This window comes from Tetrao urogallus, assembly GCF_951394365.1.
Source record: "Tetrao urogallus genome assembly, chromosome: 3".
Taxonomy (NCBI): Eukaryota; Metazoa; Chordata; class Aves; order Galliformes; family Phasianidae; genus Tetrao; species Tetrao urogallus.
In genome coordinates, this window is record NC_136815.1 from 64,501,739 (window position 1) to 64,521,474 (window position 19,736).

A 19,736-nucleotide genomic window follows, 5' to 3' on the forward strand; every position below is an offset into this window, starting at 1 on the left:
AATCAAATTGTTGTGGTGTTGCCTGATCTTTACCATTATCTCCAAAAAAGTTCCTTCCATTTACTCTGAAGGCAGTGTTTTGCTTCTTCAGTGAGTTTGCTCTTCAACTTCACTACTTTTACATAACTTGACCATTTCATGCATCAAATGAGGGAGATGTAGACAGACTGCCATCTTACTGTGACACTACAATGTGTCCTTTTAGGGCTTTCACTACATAACACAGAAGATGTAAGATGCCATGTTTATATGAGAAAGAGTCCAGAATTACTATCCAGTTCTACCACTTCTAAAGATGGACTACCTGTATCAGCTGTACACAGCACTACAATGATGCAGTCCTTCTTTCAGAGGGAACTCAGCTGTACTCATTCTTCAAACAGATTCAAAGAACGAACTTTGAAAAGAAACTCTAACGCTATTTCACTATTAGAAAGAAATTTGCTGCTTTTAATATTTTATTCTTGCAGTTAACAAAGATGTAGATAACTAAAGGATCTTTTTTTTCCCAGGTAACATTATTTCTCTGCAAGTGCAAGAAGTGAGCACAAATCACACCTTGGTATCAGATTAATTTACATATTTATTAGCCAGAAAAACTTGGTTTGCTCCCCTAAAGACGAGCGATAGTTATCCCACTGCAGCTTGAAATGAACACCAAAAAAATGTACTGCTGTGGCTTTCTCCATTTCTTTACTCCTTTCCACGTGTGTATATACACTCTACTAGGTAAAACGTACATTATAATTAACAAGATTTTCTCCCACTGACTTGATGGAAACCGAATTCCATCCTTTGCCCCTTCAGTGGACAGAATATATGTCAATAGATTGCATTCTGCTCTCCACCCCCCATTTAGTACTAGAAATAAAAATGCTAGAAAAGCCTCTAGAGAAGATGCTATCATATCTTCGGTGGCATCTAAGCATCCGATTAAACAACATTTTTGCCTTATGCTACTTACCTGAGGAAGTTAAAGTAGTTAGGTAGCAGAGGTTTATCTCTTCTGTGACTTAATCAAGAACCCATCCAAACAGGGACAGGTGGCAGTTTGCTTTACAAGTGATGACAGAAGCCCCTAAATCAAGTCCCTCATAGCTTGAGACCCTGAGAAATAATCAGTCATGCTCACGGGAATGGAATGGAAGGAGCAGCCTCCTTCCTGGAGATCAATGAAGCAAACACAGAAAACTCCTTCTGCTCAACTAAGAATGATTGATGACTCCTTAGCAGGCAAAGTGTGTGACATTTGATTTCACTCACTGATAAGATTATGTCTATCCAAACATCTCCTAGTTAATGTTTTCAAGGCCCCTACATAGCTGTTCTTTGTAACATTTTACACAAAGCTCAATTGTGCAATGATTAATGAATTTTTTAACAATAGAAGAAAATTCTGCAAGGGAATTTTGCAATAGTGTTATCCAATATTCTAATCACAGAACAAAAGGGCTCCTCAAGGAAGACAGTGGGAGATCTCCCACATTTATTGAATGACACTTAGTGGGGAAAATGTCCTAAAAGAAAATAGACTTTTCTTCCTTAATACTGATAAATACATCTTTTAAAGTTTGCATTCCAGAAAAGCTAATGCACTGATTGATTAAAAGTACTTTCCAGAATATTAGGAAGGCATGCAGACTTACGCATGACTACAGATTTCCATATAATTGAAACATGATTTGTACTTTTCTTACTTCTCTCACATCACATTTTCATCCAGCTTATTCATGTTTTGAAATTATACAAGTCAACATAATTTGAAGCTATGCTTTCTTTCTTAGTGTCATGTAAATTGGATAGTACAGTTTAAAATTATAGGATTTGAATCCTATTTTTCTGATTTTAAGATTGACTGAATTAAATGTTCTAAGCAGTTGTGCTTTTATCACATTTGGAATATCACAATCATGTACTGTGAAGTTTTTAGATCCTGATTTTTTGTAGGTCTCTCCAAAAGTGATGCCTTCTATTTCTGTGGAAACTACAACAATAGCACTGTTTACTAGAGCAAATTCTCAGCTACAAAACACCATTTTTCAACACAGACACCACCATTAGCTATGCATTTTAGCCAGCGATGAACAAGAGCCCTCATGCCACAATTGTAAATAACTGCAGCAGTGGAGGTGACCCACTGTTCCTGTTACCACTGCTGAAATGCACCACTCACCGCCTCACTGTTCCCACACCCACTGTTTGGTTTCCATAAACGTTCAGTAAGTGTCAGTGAATGTCAATGGGTGACATTTTTTCCACATGGAGGAATTCAATGTCACACCTTTGCTTCGTATGCACTTCTGCATCAGACGTCACATTGTCAGACTGCCCCTCTGCTGCCATCTGTCACACAGCAACAAAATTTAATGGGATACTGGTGGGAGGCTCAATCTCTACTGCCATGCTACCATCTGCCTCTGACATCACGGGCTAGCATAATAAAACAGAAAGCATTACTTTTGGAGCAGTTCTTGTATAAGTGCCATATTTGGATTCTGTCCTTGTACGCATCTGGGACTTTTATCACTTTGCACAAAAATTCACAAATCTCTGATAATCTCAGAAATAGGTCAGAAAATACATATAGAGGGAGTTAAACTGCAGACCAAAGATCATCAGTAAGATCTGTATGGGTATATGCATGTGGTGTATACACACATGCACACTTGGTTATTTTAAAGTCAAGTGCTCCCACAGTACAAACATTACTTTCCCTGCTTGTGGAGCAATGAAAATTGTATTGGCAAGTCAGACAAATAATACCTGAGTACGATCCAGCAAAAGATCACAGCTATGACTATATTAACCCTACAGAATGAATTACAACAATTGAATAACATTTCTGTCAAAGAAAAACGCTCCTTACATCTTTTATCATTTTGCCAAAAACAGCTCACCATAAGAAACCAAACAGAAATTCCAGGTTTGTACTAGCCAAATGAATCTTTCATTTACAACTTCAAACAAAGGTCCTGATTTTGCCAAACACTGTTAAGCTTCGCTGAGGCTGTGCATGAAAAACCAAAAGCTCTGACTATTTGAAATTCTATTTGATGGAACACTTGGGCTTGTTCCCACTTAATGCAAATAAGTGACTGCACACTACCTTGAAGCTCTTTAAATTAAAAATGATACTGACACAGAGCTATGCCAAATTAACTCAGTTATGATAAATGATTAAAAAAATATGGTGTTAGGAACTGCCTTGGCACTTAAAGACATGATGAAGTCTCCACAACTTTCTGAAAACTATTAAAAAAAAATAAAGACCAGTTTTAAAGTCAACATTTTATTTCTGCATCATTATAACACTGAAGAATGTAAAATACTAAATATGATGAGATCCAAAATTAAACAAATGTTTATGTTGAAAAACAGATTTCTAATGCCAATTTCAATTCAAGTCATGAACTATAAGATAAATTAAGTATGACTATTTGGACAAAAATGTTTGGTCTACAACGTTACCTCGTTATGTTAACATTTCTTTTTCTTCACTAAAAAAAACTTATTTTTCTAAACTTATTTTTCTAAAATATATAAAAAAAAATCTGTATTCTTTCTCACTGTTCATTAGGAGATGAACTACGTAAAATCATACTATGCCTTAGCTATGCTACTATTAATTACAACAAAAGTAACAGGCAAAAAGCAGCTTACATCATATAGCATTCCATTTTCCAATATTAGGTGCACTACCTCAAATACAACCCCAAAAACCACACAATACGAATACTCTGCATCCTGAGTAAGTCTTCTCCTCAGTTCTCCACTAATGACAGCCTGTATTCTGAGGGTATATAAAGGTCTTTTGAAGGGTATCTTTGCTCGACACCACCGTTCTACTAGAAGTAGATACTTAAAGTGATAACAGGTCATTCCAAAATTTCTTTATCATGTATACTAGGAAACAGGGAAGTTATTCTAGGATAGTTATATTCTGAAACTGTCAAGCACACTTACCTTAAAAACCACATTCTTTACTGGTGCATTTCCAATAAACCAGATTTGAATTTAAGTCTTTCTTTACAACAGAGGAGTCACTGTCTCTCACACTGGAAGCCTGATTATCTCTTTTTTACAGATTAGACATTAAGAGAATAATGCTGACTTGCCAAGACAGAAATTAGAAGCCTAAAAACTCAAGGATAATATCAACTACCTGTGCCACTTTTATGACTGGGTTATGATAAAGTCTTCAGCTGTGCTATCAGAGTTCTACTGTCCAGGTTTCTGTAGACCCAAAGTTCCTGCACAAGTGGAGTGCTTGTGGGCTTCTCTTTTCCCTTTCTCCTCATTTCTCTTCAATTTAGTCAACTGTGATTATATTTATTAGATGGATAAATATTAAAACATTTCCATGAAAAACCTAATTAGCTGGAAGACAGAGATCCTACAGTGGGTCAGCTGAAAGCACTGCACACAAAGTACTTGAAAATACATAGCAGACTTCAAAGAACTTAGATGGAGGAGAAAATGAAAACCCAAAGTGGGAAAAGTTTTGATGGGAGGTATGAGGGCTGTGGTATGGGTTGAAACAGAGAGGCTTAGTACTTACTGCTACACATGCATGAATGCTCAGATTAATCTTTCAAATATATACATTGACAGAAATACAAATACTTTCCCAAAGCAGTTAAGGTGAACCAGAAGGAAGAAATCAAAGACAATTCTTGGAAACCTGCCATATGTCCTCTGAGCATATAGTCCACCCATGCAGCAAGCTCACAGGGAAACTCAGTTTGCACCCTCACAATTCCCAAATAACCTTTCCATAGGAATGCTTTGAAGAGATGATGTTTTTTCCAATCTACAGCTATGAGATGACCAGAGTATTTCAGAACTGTAACTCCTTTCCTGTCCAAAAGTTTCAAATTCAAGGCTTTGTTCTGACCCACGAAAATGCATCTTCAGCTATCAAAATGTTCTGTAAAATGGATCAGCCGATTCACCACCTGCTCTAGTGCTCAAGAAAATCTTCATCCTGACATTTACTAAATTCTGAATACTTTGCTTTGAAACTTGCAGATAACATTTTGTGTTTTGGAAATTAGCTATTCTCCTTAGAATAAATGTTTATTTAAAACAAAACAAAAATTTCTGAAGTAACAGCTTGAAACTTTTGTAGCATTTCACGAATTTGTACCTTGCAGTTGGACAACATTACAGATTGTCACTCCAAAGGGATATGGATATTAATAAATTTATTAAATGGATATTAATAAAGGAAAAGAAGTGTTTTTCTTATTCATTTCATGTATATTTCCTGATAGAGACAGAGTATGCCCTTCTAAGCTCCATTTTAGGATTGTATTTGCAGTACACTCTGGTTTCCACCTACTTTCTGTTTTCCCTTTTAATGACCTGCTTTTTCCAGTCATGGTTTCCTTTTGGTCTGGCATCTTAACCAAGTCCATCTGACTAGCCAGCAAAACCAATCTGAAATCCAAGCTTTTCATCCAATTCAGTTTCATAACACCCACACCACTTATCTAGCACATCAGCCCCTTCTCCACAAGACACAAAATCCTGCTGATTCCAGGTCTCCCCTAAAATGAACACACATATTCAAATCTATGCCTCTCTTTAGACATATCAGTCACGAGTAATACTCAGCTCCACAAAGTATCCTTTGGAATAATCAATGAATCCATACTCCTAATTTAGAACTAAATTCTAACATCTTTAGGGCTCTCCCACTACACTTTTTTCTTACAGGTTTAGATGTAGATTCAGCCTAGCTTATTTGTCAAGATTTTGTCTGGACAAATGCTGGGCCACTACCACAGTTAAAGGTCTTCTAGTTCCTCTTTTCACATCCCTCTTCCAGTTCTCACTATCAAGTTTCCATGCAAGAGGAGGTCCAGATTTATTTGCTTTTTTTCGCACATTCCAACCAATAAGTCTACCATTACCCCACATCTGGTCCTGCCTTTTAAAAGTCTAACAGGAACCGGAAGGAAGAACAGAAAAAGAGAATACGTTAATAAGCAATTGGATAATCACATATTACAAATAAGGTCCTTGAATTTTCTCTTCTGCCAGAACTGTAAGTTATTCCCAATATAAAAATAAAATAAATAATATTATATAAAAAAAAAAAAATTAAAGCCATTATTTGCTCACCTGAAATATTTGCTTCAATGAGAAAAGTGCTCGTCTCAGCTCCCGTCCATTGGAATTGTAAAGTTTTTCTGAAAGAAAACAGAAGGAAGTTCAACATTAACAAAACAGACAGCACTACAAACAAAGGTAGTACACAATTCAAAAGAGTTGAGGGGTAGTGCTCGTGTTCCATAAGCTAGACTGCTGTCAAAGAAAGGAACTTTCTTTTATATATATATAACACACTCATTTATTAAAAACACAAGTAAAAACTGGGCTATTATCCATAACTTCAGACTGCATCTCCCAGGTAATTTTACTATAGGTTCAACAAGATCAGTGAGAAACAGTGTTATAAGGTAATTTTGAAAATGCCTAGAAATATTCCTCTTTTTCCATTAAGGTAAACAGGCTTAATTGAAAGAGCCAGCTCGGTATCAAAAGACACAACTGAGAATACTCTTTGCTTTTGTTATCACAACTTGAGCCACTGAATCCCATCCTTGACTGCCTTCCCTCCAGACATTCTTTACTTGTGCTCTCATCTTTCTATTGTTAATTCCTTTCTACAATGGCAATGAATGTTAATACCAGAAATAGCTGGACAGTCTGTTCTAAGCATAATTCAAAACAGTGTTTTATTCTCATGAAAACTGATCTTGATCTTTTTCTAAATGAAGCAAAAGCCTTCTTTACATGGTCCAGTACTGAAATGTATTCCCTTTCATTTATTTCTCTACCAGTGCAGACTCATGGAAATAATTTTATGTAGACTAAAGAAACTCCCTTGCTATCTTTCTGTATCCTGTCATAATATTCTGCCTTTGGAAAAACTCTTGTGTTTCATGTCTCATGTTTATCGTTGTGTATTTGGAAATGCATGGGTAGAGCTGTATATAAGGTTCTTCAAGTCTTTCTGGTCTACTGCATTGACATATTTGACAGAGAGAACTACAAACAGCACTTTACACTGTCTCAAATTCCTTCACGTTGAATTGCACAAATGCAATAAAAGGTCGATTACAAACCATAATCTTTGCGGCCACCTTTGCTTCCTACAAAGACCCTCAGGCAAGAACCTGCAATGCAGTGGGTGGCAGAAATGGATTGGCAGTAGGTCATTCAATCGAAGTGGGCAAACTGGTGAAGTAGAAATATTCTTATGAGAAAATAAAATTTTAAAATTCTAAGTTTTCTCTCTTGATTTCCGTTTCTGTTTCTTTTTTAATTACTACACTACAAAATGGAAGATTTTTTTCTCTCCTAGGAATTAAAAAAAAAAAAAAAAAAAAAAAAAAGCCCAGCATTTAAGGGTTTTGTGCATTTATAACTTGTAATCATTTATTAGCTTCAATTAAAGATGGCAGATTTTAATTTTAGAAAAACATTTCTTATTCCCAACAGTCATCTTCAACCAAAGGAAAAAGTGAAATAAAACTTCAGCAAGGCTTACAACATTTTTTTTTTTTTCTAAAAACACTTTGAAAGTTGTTTTGTTCATCTCTAATTGCCTTTGATTTCAAAGGCAGAATGTGTAAAATTGGCAAAACTATTATTGTTGTAAGTTGTCTCCTTCCATGCACTGTTTATAGATTACTGACAAAACACTGTAGGAATGAATTTCATTTCAAGCCATAAACTCGGAGGCATACTTTAATTACTCTAGCTTAAAAACACACTGGCACGTGAAACTACATTTCTTGGCAGGATAAAGAGTAATTTTGTCAAAAAAGCTTAAAGAATAATAAAGGCCTTTTAAGACCTGGTCTGTCAACTTCACATGCCATATTATACAAAATATTCCTCTTTGAAAGATACCTCCATCTGGCATTTGTTATTACTAATTTCTCTCTATTCATAATTCAGCACCATTATTAGCAGAGTCTCTCCAAACAAGGCAGTACATTATCATCTTAATTAAGAGAGGCACCATTTCTTTAACTGCTGGCAAGTCTATACATAAATATCAACTTTCTAACAAATGTCATCTGTTTTTGTTTTTGTTTTTTTTTCTCTTCTTCTCTTTTCTTTTCTTTTTTTTTTTTTTTTTAAACAGGAACAATCATCAACCCAGCCTGGGGGAAAGGGCTAACAACCCATTGTTATGATCCTTTAACGCCGGTTGCTTTCATTGGTGCATGCAGATTTTTGGTACATCTCAGAGAAACAATGCCAAACATTTTTTTCCCCTGGTCTTTTCACAGAATATAACATCATCCTTGGCAGCCACCACAAACAACGCGCTCTCCCTCCTCATCTGCAGCAAAAACGAAAAATTATTACCCACAGTCTATAACAGGGTCTATCATTAGAGCTAAAGAATCAGTAATTGCTGGAAGTATTGAGTTTAGTAAAAGCAGAGTCAACAGGGAAAGCAGCACATATCCCAAACACTTGAGCTATCTATGCAGAGATAGCAGTGTTCACAGTTCCCTCCTTGCATTGACTAACTTCACCTTGCTAACTTTTTTGAATTATGTTGGAAATTCAAGTTTGTAACCATTTCACCTGTTATCCTTACCTAAGGGCAATACAATGGCTGCTTAATTCTTGTACTGCTGGCAGCCACCAAGAATATTCACAGAACATAACCCAAGTAGGTAAGTGAAAGAACTGCTCCTCTGAGCTCTGTTAGAAAACGTTTTGGTTTAGAAAGCAACAGTTCATGATGAATGTCAGTGAAAGCAGGCAAGCCACATAAGACAAGGTCCTTCACAGGTTGCTTTCTACAGATTTGTATGTTTATTTTGTTTTCGCGTGCTGTGCATCAGAAAACTCTAAGCCTGTACACCATGTGAAAGCTCTGGAGTGCTTGGGCTTATGGGATTCCCATTTGCCAACAGTTAATTTAATACCATGGGAACCTCTGGGCCTGGTCCCCAAAGGATCAGATTAGAACCGAGGCTATGAAAACACACCAACAGAAACTCAGAGACCAAAAGAACCAATAAGGTCTTTTGCTATGGTAGAAAACAAAACACAGAGATGGAAAAGCACTTTTGGTTACAATGTTTTCACACTGAAGACAACTCAGAAAGCAGAGAAAGCACTGGCTGGTTTACATTAGCAATTTAAAGCTTTGCTCTCCTTCAAACAGAATGAAAAGTAGCTTTCCCCATTAAAGAACAGAGGTGACTGCAGTTCCCAGAGGCACATCCCTGACAGAGTCTTCTGTAGCTGAAACAAATGGTGCCGGTGGCTTTGAAGCAGTATGCACTGCTACTGCTACTAGAATCAAAAAAACTCAGGTGCTCCCAGGGTGGCCCAGAAGACCCCATTCTGACTGGCATTAACATGTGTGCAAGCTTATGTCAGGACTGAATTATGCAGAAATTGAGCCTTTGAACATCAGGCAGGAAGACACATTGCTATGCCACTCTGTAAAACACCAGGACTACCTATCTCCTTTGTAAAAAAAACAAATTTCAGTCCTCACACAGGCCAGCTACGAACTGCAGACATACCCACTCCTACACTTCAAGATCGGACAAGATAAATCAGGTCAGGGAGTCTGAGTTGACTTGACAACTCGGCCACATTTCAGGAAAGTGTGTCACAGCAAGCTATGTTATTGCATTTATTTCTTGAAGAAAAGTAGTGAAGAAAAAAGGAAAGAGTAGCATCTGCAGCTGCGGAAAAGGTTTAACTGTGGTTATCTAGATGATAGAGAAGTCCTCTTGAGGTTTCCTTTGATGGTAACTAACACTAGAGGGCACTGCTTATTTCTTTATTTTAGGAGAAAGATGAAAGGCACTGTCCCTCCATAGAAGATTCCCATTGATAGAGCAGTACTGATGGACTAAACTGGGATCTGGTACCCTTGAAATTCTGCTTTTCGTTTGTAGCCTGAGGGACGTTTTGAGAAACTAGAAGGCATCAGCACTGACATCTTCAAACATTCAATATCAGAGTAAACCCTTTTGAAACCACACGGTACAAAAACTGGGACTGGTGTGGTACAAACTTCCTAAGCATCGTTCTTATTTGCCATTCTGTAACAAGAAAGTCACATTTGTTAAATCATCCTTTATCCCACATGGCCTATGTGCATTCTCTTGAAAGACAATGACAGCCCTTATTAACCACCTCTTTTTACAAGTGGGATGTCAAATAAACTGGGCTTGTAATAATAGACACGTGCACGAGAGGCTGCAAGCTGGAAGTGCCTCCTTTCTCGCAGTCATGGCGCTTTGTTTGAGAGAAAGCTTCACGCTTTAAAAGAAAACCATTATTTATTACCCTGTTTTTTTGTTTGTTTGCTTTTACTCCTGTAAAAACAACTCTCCTGGAGAGGAAAGAAAAACAGCGCACACTAGATGAAAAGGGACTTTTTCTAGAGAAATTCCAGTCAAACATGACAGTGGAGGTGAGGCGGGCGGTTCAGTCTGCAGTTGGCATCTTTTCAGAAAGCAAGAGAAGCCTTCAAGATTTTTATTTTATCAGACCACCAGTAGCTTTCAAAAGGGACTATATATTTTCAAAGATGATTGTCAGAGGCTCAGATTTCACTGAGAATTCAATTCCTTTGACTATGTGGGAAGTAGGAATTTTTTAAAGAAAGTAGCAACTGGACTTTAAATTCCTAATGAAAGTTGGGGCTTTTCCTCCACTTTCTGTGTGAAAACCAGTTTTTGGTTTTTAAATCCACAATTAAAAAAATAATAAAAAAGAAAAACTGTCTGAATATTGCTTGGCTCCGTTCCATGAGCTACACCTGACCTCTGACCGACAGGGCACCATTCTCCTCCCTTCCTCTTCCATCACACCCATTGAATTAGTCCCTGGGATATAGTAATTTATGTAGTATCAGCCTTTTGAGCTATTGGCAGAGGCTCACGAACATCTGGCTGAGCGCAAATGGGAGTTGCTCTGCCTCACTTGCTGCTGCCTGAATGACCTCAGGATCTCCTATCCATGCTAATTCTCCTTAAGCTATAATTTCAAGATGAAGCTCCCTTCCTAACAAAAACATAAAAGGGAGATTAACTCTACGTTTGATTACATTAGCAGGGCACCTGGTACAGATCTAATTAAAGGACATTTTAAATATTTCCTGCCATTCATTGCTGAAGTCTTTGCATGGGACAGAAGGAGTAATATTCTGTCTTCCATCAGCAAACCGGCTGGTGCTAAAGAACTAACATTTCATTTCTTGTCCCTGCAACAGTGAATAAAACACTTTTGTCTAGAATGTTCTGTAGAAAGAAGTAATAGTTATTCTGCCCTTTAGAATTTAAATCAACTACCGTTTTCCACCAGCACTGATTGGTGGGGATGGTAAACAAGAAATAAAGTTGTTTATTACAAACAAACAAAAACCTTTCTGGAAACGCAGAGAGCCACACCTCTAAATTTATTACTAAACTACTTCAATTTTAAATGGGTGTTACTCTGAATGAATTTATACAACCATAAAACTAGGCTAAAACTGGAGCAGAACGGCAAAACCTCAGGTGCCTGGGTCCCATCCTGAACACAGGCTGCAAGATAACTGCCTGATAGACTTCAACCACACTAGCTCAAGTGCACGCATAGGTACCTACAGGACTGCAGATCCCTAGGATGACTGTATATAAACGTAATTAGTGCAGTGTGCCATTCTTACACATACATCAAGCAAATTAAAGCAGTACTCTAAGAAAAGACCTGGTCCAACGCCAAGAAGAGCCTCAGTTGTTTTGTTTTTGTCCACAAAAGCTACCAATACATTCGCTGGCAAGATAACATGCACTCCTTTTACTCTCACACCACCTAGAAGGGGATTCATTCATAGGCAGATTGCCCATTAATAAATTTACATAATTGCTGCTTCTGCTGAGATCACTTTGTTTTGCATATTAAGAATCCTCATTTTTTCTCTTTACCTGATCTTGCTTTTATTTTTTTTCCTGTACAAACAGATGGTTATGCATTCATGAATGCAGTGTCACATGTAAACTCTAGCTATATATTCTCCTGCTAATGCAGAGATAAACGCCAGGCACTTGGTAAGGAAAAAGGACTTCTCCACAATAAAGTATGAGCTGATGAAAAGCAATGGGCTGCGCGTATATCACTCCAAGCCTGGCATTAGAAGCAAGAGCCCACCTTACTGTCAGCACTGACCGACCCCAGGAATTTCCTCACTGCCTCCTGAGGAATGCTGCCAGCCTCACAATGAGGACAAAACCCACTGCAGTTCGTTTTCATTCAGAGACAGAACAGCTGCTTAGCTAATTAGATGGGACAGCCTTTCAGCTCAGCATGGAGTTCTTTGCCCCTATCCCAGAGGGGGATCCTCTATGGGGCCTGCATATTAGTAGAGCTCTGAGCCTGCATCTTTCTTCCCTTTCTCTGTGAAGGATCCACTGCTGGGGAGCGAGAGGAAAGAAAACCACTAAACAGCCTCAGCTATTCTGCCCTGCCCTCTGCCCTAAGCCAAAGGCTTAAAGAAGACGGTGCCAAGAGCCAGCTACAGGAAGGAGGCATCTGTAAGCACAGGGCAGGCCATGGGTTGGGCTGCAAGGTGAGATTTCTGCTCACCATGACAGATACCCCATAGTGCCAGAACTGCAGTACAGCTCTGTACACTCACAAAGATTGGCCTGGGTTGAAAAAGACATAATGATCATCCAGCTTTAATCTTTCTGCTCTGTGCAGGGTCGCCAACCACCAGATCAGGCTGCCCAGAGCCACATCCAGCCTGGACCTGAATGCCTCCAGGGATGGGGCATCCACAGCCTCCTTGGGCAACCTGTTCCAGTGCGTCACAACCCTCTGTGCGAAAAACTTCCTCCTAATTTCTAATCTAAGCCTCCCCTGTCTCAATTTAAAACCATTCCCTCTTTATCTTATCACTATCCACCTTCATAAACAGCCATTGCCCCTCCTGTTTATATGTTCCCTTCAAATATCGGAAAGCCACAATGAGGTTTCCCCAGAGCCTTCTCTTTTCCAAGCAGATAAACCATTAGCCTGAATTTCCCTTTGGAAAGCTTTAAATTACTGTTCTTTTGCTCTTATAGCAATGTCTCTATGGGTCCTTATGGATCCCTATGGGTCTCTATGGGTCCCTGTTTCTGACGCTGCCCCACAGCTGTGGTCCCAGCTGTGGTCCCATCCACATGCACCGAACTAGGAAGAATATTTATCACACTATCCATATGCACTACAGCACACAAATGCAGATCATTTACCCTAAATGGAAATGCCAAAACACAGTAACCATTTACACAGAGAAGTGCAAAAGAGAGCCTTTTCATCTGGATCCTGTGGAGGCTGGTACTCCACACCTGTCCATCTTCTCATGCTAAGAATAAAGGAATCTTAAAATCAAATGATGTAAAAACTTCCTTTCCCTGTTTCCATTTTTAACTTACTTGGTGTATTAAGGCCCTATTTACTCATAAATAACAAGGAAGGAAATACCAGCTGATGTGGGCTGAGGACAGTGTGAACCTGGTTGACATACGTGGTCTGGTGATTTTTCCTTTACTTTTATACTTCTGCACTCACTACTGTATTCCCTACTCAGTTCTGCAGAAATGCTGCTGTCAAAAAAAAGATGTAGGCAGAAAAACCCAACACCAGATGAGCATAACAGTAGGCTATGCATTTAAATTACGAAGTAAGCATTACAATGGGACAGTAAAACCCAGTCAAAGAGGAATGATACTAACTGCACAGGAAAAAGCAGTGAAATTAAAAATAAAAAAAATAAAATAAAATAAAGGAAAAAAGACCCACTTAAATGGTTTTAAAAGTTCGAGTTCTGTAATTAAAAAAAAAAAAGGAGAACAAACACCACAGACCTTATGCATCAGTTGCCTCTGAAGAGATAAAGAATATACAGGGCTGTTTGTGGCAAAAAAATATTTATCTTTTCTAAAACTGGTTTTCATGGACTGACTGAAGCTGGGGAGTTCTCAGGAATCATTGCTGGTCCAAATCCAAAAAACAGCATCTGCCCTTATTTACAAGCTGAAGGTTATGAGCAAGCAGGGACAGCAAGGTATCCAAATTAGTTCTCTCACATTTTTCCTTTCTAATTTTGCAAGCCAGTATATAAAATTTCCCTTGAGTTATGTCTCACATCCAGGACGATGCCTACTGATGCTTTCTGAACGCTGGAGGAAAGAGCAACGGCAGTGAAGCACAATATGCAGGTCCATCAAGGGAGTAAAGAGCTAGAACAGACTGCTCAAGCAGGTCTTCCTTCCTTCCTTCCTTCCACAACATAAAAAGCAGCACTAGAAATGCATGTTTGAAAGCTACAGCCTTTCCAACACATTACAGAAGAATAGATCTCTGCCTGTTCAGCATATTCAGTCTCACTACGGAACAAGCAATGCAGCACATTTCCCTGCAAGGATTTATTTGTATAGGTCCTCCTCACTTGAATGCAAAGGCACTAACAAGCTCTTCAATCCTGAAGTGCAGGAAACAGCATTTAAGTTTGATAACTTCATAGGAGAGATCTTTCATATGGCCAAAAAATGCTGTGAATGCTCTTTGTAAGAGTCAAAGGGTTACGAAAGGAAAAAGGCTATGGAATGAGGTCAAGTATTACAGCACTGTACTACAGAAGGTGGTGATGGCAAAGACTTGAAAGGTCATCTTATTCATCTCCCTACTGATGCAGAATTGTTCCCTGGATACTAATACAGTAGGAAAGTAGTTGTTATGCTAAAATATAGGTTACATCATGCAAGTAAACCTAGCCAGGGAAAATTGCTAGAAAAGAAAATAATGTAGAAGAACATACTGTTTTCTTTAGAGATTACTACAACCAGTCTGAGGATAAAAAATAATTATAAAAAAATATAAGTCAAAGCAAATCTTCAACCTTTGTTTCAGTTTGCAATGAGGTCTTTGAATTGCAGAACTGTACGCTTGTGCTTACACAAGGACATCAGTGCTTTTTGGACTGTAAGCATTTAATAACACGATGATGGTCATTATTAGAATTTTCTGGTTTCATTCAATTTAAAGCATCTTGTGCCAACATGTTGCCCTGCACACTCAGCAAATATTAGTAAAAAGACAGTAACAAGAAAATTATATCAATCAATTACAAAAAAAAAAGAAAAAGAAAAAAATGTAGGCTCACGCCTGCTATCCCTAGAATTGGGTTTTATCCATGCTGACAGCAAGGAAAGAGGCAGAAACATCTGAGCTCAAACAGACAAGTTCCTGCCAAGAACGTGAATGAGCTCCTGAGCTTATTTTGCTGTTGCACAGGACTTGCCAAAATGGGTCAGAGCATAGCTGTAATACCGGGGTGTTCCAGCAATCCCTACCCATCCTCAGGAAGTGCATCAGGGTTCTCCAGCTGAAAGACCTCTGGGGACTCAGCCTCCCAATTAACTGCAGATGTTTAACGCTATCAAAAGCTGCTTGAAAACATAGACAGCAGGCTTAGACCACTCAACTGAGAGTAAGGCAGCAGGCAAAAGAGACAGTATCAGCAGGGAGTGATGATAGAAATCTGATAAAGGCACTGCTTCTCAGAGCACTGCTAGTGATTGCAGTGGTATTGCATATACTTAAATCCCAGAGTCCAGACTACATGAGCTCATGGGAGACACTCCAGGCTTTCTGCCAGTCACTGCACATTCTTAAGTGGCCAAACCTGGACACAGCAATTCAACTTAGGCTTTACCAATTTTGAATACAAAGCATTTCAACAGATCAGGTCTTTGTTCTGCTAAGTATTGCAGAGTCATGAAGCAAAGAACAGTCCCTTAAAGCAAGTCTTAGTTTCCAGCAGACACAACCTCAATAAAAAACATTAATCTGGTTAATCAGCAATGCTTGAGGAAGCTGGCCTGTCCTTTGCCAGGTATCTTGACATGTTCAAGGGTTCTTATTAATAGCAGTAAGGTAGTTTTGTCCTGGACATCACTGATCTGTTTGCCTTCAGTATTCACCTCATTAAAGTGACAGGCATACTTAAGATATACAGATCAAATTGAGAAAAATAGAAACTATGCTACAGTTACTTGAAAGACAGTGTGAGAATTCAAACCCTTAGTAGATTATATACCTATAAGCATATAGTTAAATTAACAGAAATCAAGTTAAAATAAGCTGATTTCTAGCCTAAAAGAAAGTAAGAAATCATCAGATCTGCGAAAGGACAGAGGGTAGCACAAATACTTTAAGCAGATGTCAAAACAGTTCAGGTCCACAAATTTACTATCACTCTGAAGTTGCTGGGATAGATTAAAAATGCACCATTTTAACAACTGAAAGGAAACTTCCAAGAATAAACTAGAAAGGGTATGAGAGAAATAAGTCAAACTGAGCCTCGAGTTAAACTCATGCTGGTGCAGGACTCTTGTGTGAAGTGGATGCCTGCTGGTTGCCCTATTGCTGCTACCTGTGCTACACAGTGCCTTTCAACCAGAGAGACAACAGGAAACATCCAGAGAATGCAGTACAGGCAGCAGGATAAGCACAGCAGGCTGACAGGCAAGGTAACATTATGCAGGAGCTAGCAGTCCTGAGCTCTGTGTGCCAGAGTTCACAGCCCTACCAGACACCTCACATTTCCAGGAACAAGATGTGTGACACAGGTGGCTTGACTTGGTATGCAAGAGAATATCTGAGCAATGGTTTCACCTCCCTAGACAGATATAGCAAGTAAAAAAAACTCCATGCTGAATGCTTTGCTCAGTTGCATTTGCAAATGAGTGAGTTTAAGTGCATGAGACTCACAGATCCTACATACCACTGTGATAGATGCTTACGTGAAAAGGAGGTTTGGATTCAGACTCTGGTAGACAAAATTATTTCACTTCCTCCCTCACCATCAAAACCAGCTAAAACAGAGAAGAGGAATGGTCTTTTAAATTGCACAGACTGGAAACTGCAATCCTTTAAGCTGATGCTGAGCTACAGAAAGTCAGTGCTGGAGCATTAGCTCTGTGTTGGTACGGGACCTCGTTGCATTGACAGCCCTGGTGCAGCCTGCTCTTCTGTGTCTCCTGCCAACGAAGGGATGCAGAGACAAGGAGCAAATGACTCCTATCAGTGAGGGCTGCTTGAGCAGTGTTCAGATCCTGCCCCAAACCTGATGTGCAGGGATCTCACTGGCTTGTTAAATTCCAGACCCTCCCAGATCATATTAAGACAAGATTGAAAATATAGAATGCTACTCTGAAATGAAATAAACAGTGTCTAAATTCTTGTTTTCCTCATCAACAGCACTGTGTTCTTATTTTTTTTTCAGTGGATTATGAACTATACACCTTTTTGCAAGTGAGATCAAGTGACTTTTCAATATATTTGTAAATTGACATTGGCAGAAAACTGGGGTTTTTCTTGCCTTTTTAAAATGCTTTGGATATGGGTTCCACAAAGAAACCAGCAATATCTTTTGTCACCTTTTTGTCCTGTTCAAAGAGAATGAAACAAGTAATTAAAATCTGTACCCTTAGATTTATACACTATGAACTTCAAAACACATGAATTCATGGTTGCAAGTACCTTCTCCTACTGCAGCAGCAATATTGTTAAAGTAGCTCTCTTCATCTCATGAAGTTGAGAGAATCAGTAACATTCCTAGCTTCACTGTGACTAACTTCGTTGTAAAGTTCACTCTCTATCAGCAGTTTTCCTAATAAATAGAATATAAAGGAAAAATCCCTCCAAGTATTGTTTTCTTTTCCCTACAATTTACTCCTGTGATTATCCAAGGAATTTCATGCCTTTTTCAAACCTGCCTGGAATACACTGCTCAAAACAGCTGAACAGCCCAAACAATTGCTTTCAGGACCAGCAAACCTCTAGGTCTGTACTTGTTAAAAATAGTAATAATAATAAAAAGTTATATTTGAAGCATCTTCGAATAATCTTTCTTTTACCCTCCACGGAGAGAACACTATACTCACAGTGCTATTCAAAACCATATATCATCCATTTATATTTTCAAACATTCCTGAAGTGCAATCTCTGTTTACCATACCGCACTGCACTTGGCCTGAACTTGTTTAACACATGTTAGCATTATTTATCTGGAGTCATTTATCACAGTTGTAAAACATCTGACATACGATGGAGCTTTTCCAGTATATATCATGCCTCTCACTTAACTGAACCACTGATTATTTCCACCTCTAAGTAATTTGACCAAAGCCACACGAAAGCATTCATCTAAACTACGTTTTTCTCTGTTCATTATTAATTCAGTCACTGGCTATAAAAAGCTCTAGCTACTTCCCTAATTAATCAAGGAAATACAAACTATAAACATACACACATACTATATATATATTCACAGGAAAAATACACACATTACTCATACATAATATTATACATATTGCAATACATATTCATATTATATATATATATATATATAAAAAACTATATCAGTTATATATCACAAACATATAAAGGCAATAGTTTCCTTTCAGAAGGCTCCATGTGGTAAGCTACTTTTTAGTAGCTTAATTGCCACAGGGAATGGAAATTTTAATTTGTAATATAAATTCAGTTAAATGCTAGGCAAAGTGTTTCTTTATGCAAAAGGTCCCTCAGTGTGCTTTCCTCCCACTCTTGCTTATAGAAAGAATGTGAGTATCACAATGGCTCTCCAGGTGACATCTCTGGTTCCTCTGCTACACTCACTGCAGTGGCAGAGCTCCCATGGCCCAGGTCCAGACATACAGTCAATCCATCCGTTTATGGTTCTGGTTCCTTTAATACCCATTTTCTGCAACTTCAGCATAACTAAACTTCAGCCTCTTCAGCTGCTGAACAGACCTAAGAAGCAGCACCTGACTTGTGCAGATGTTTCCAGTTACGGCCATTAGAATCTTAATGGGCATTTTCTCAAGTCCTTCTCCTAGCAATGGGATTTGCAATGGAAATTTAGAACTATTTTAATAGTTCAATAACATGCTGCACTTTTTATCCCTCTTAACTTTCCTATTCGTCCCAGCAAACATTTGCTGATCTGCATTTCAAAGCTTCAAAAGCACTACACAAAAAACAAGAATCAATATAAGACTGACTGATGAGATGTTTTACTCCAAAGCTGGTCAGTTTCACCTCCATTACTTCCCCCTCCTTCCCCCCCCCTTTTTTTTTCTTAATATACATACACACATATTTAAACGCACACACATACTTATCCAGGTCAGCTATTTCTATTTGCTTTCAAAATAACCCAATTTAGGATTATATCAGTTGCTCCAAATTACTGGTTATAAGCAAATGTAGAAACTACAACTAAGTCTTCAGAAATGTGACATTTTGCTTTCTAGCTTTTTCCACCTTACTGTCATTCTCAGCTACAGCTCTACCATTTCCATTTACCAAAATGCAGCATATCACAGTTATGATTATTAGGGCTGGCTGTAAAGTCTGTCAAGAAAAAGATACCCAAGCACTGATAGTGATACAGAAGTTATTCACACATCAGCATGTGGCTCAGTCTTTCTTCAGGAAGTGCTACACCAAGTTATTCAACTGATCTTGCATTACTCATCCACAAGACTGCTGATAATGACAAATAATATTTCTTGGGAGGCAACCACAAAAAGACAGCATCTCACTGTGCAGTAAAAGGCAGTCACCCATCACAGAGCTGCTAAGACAGAAATAATTCCCAATTCCCCACTGTAGGAGAAACTTTACATCTATAGGCA

General features: G+C 38.4%; 1 protein-coding gene across 3 annotated transcripts in view; it reads right to left on the minus strand.

Moving 5' to 3' along the window:
• The window catches only part of FHOD3 (formin homology 2 domain containing 3), a gene marked incomplete at both ends in the record, with an annotated part of 355,589 nt that overhangs the window by 184,252 nt on the left and 151,601 nt on the right, over positions 1-19,736 (minus strand). For all 3 annotated transcript variants that reach the window (XM_079533942.1, XM_079533941.1, XM_079533940.1), the window contains one exon: positions 6,127-6,194. In XM_079533942.1, coding sequence (XP_079390068.1) covers positions 6,127-6,194 — 68 coding nt within the window. The remainder of the gene's footprint in view (positions 1-6,126; positions 6,195-19,736) is intronic.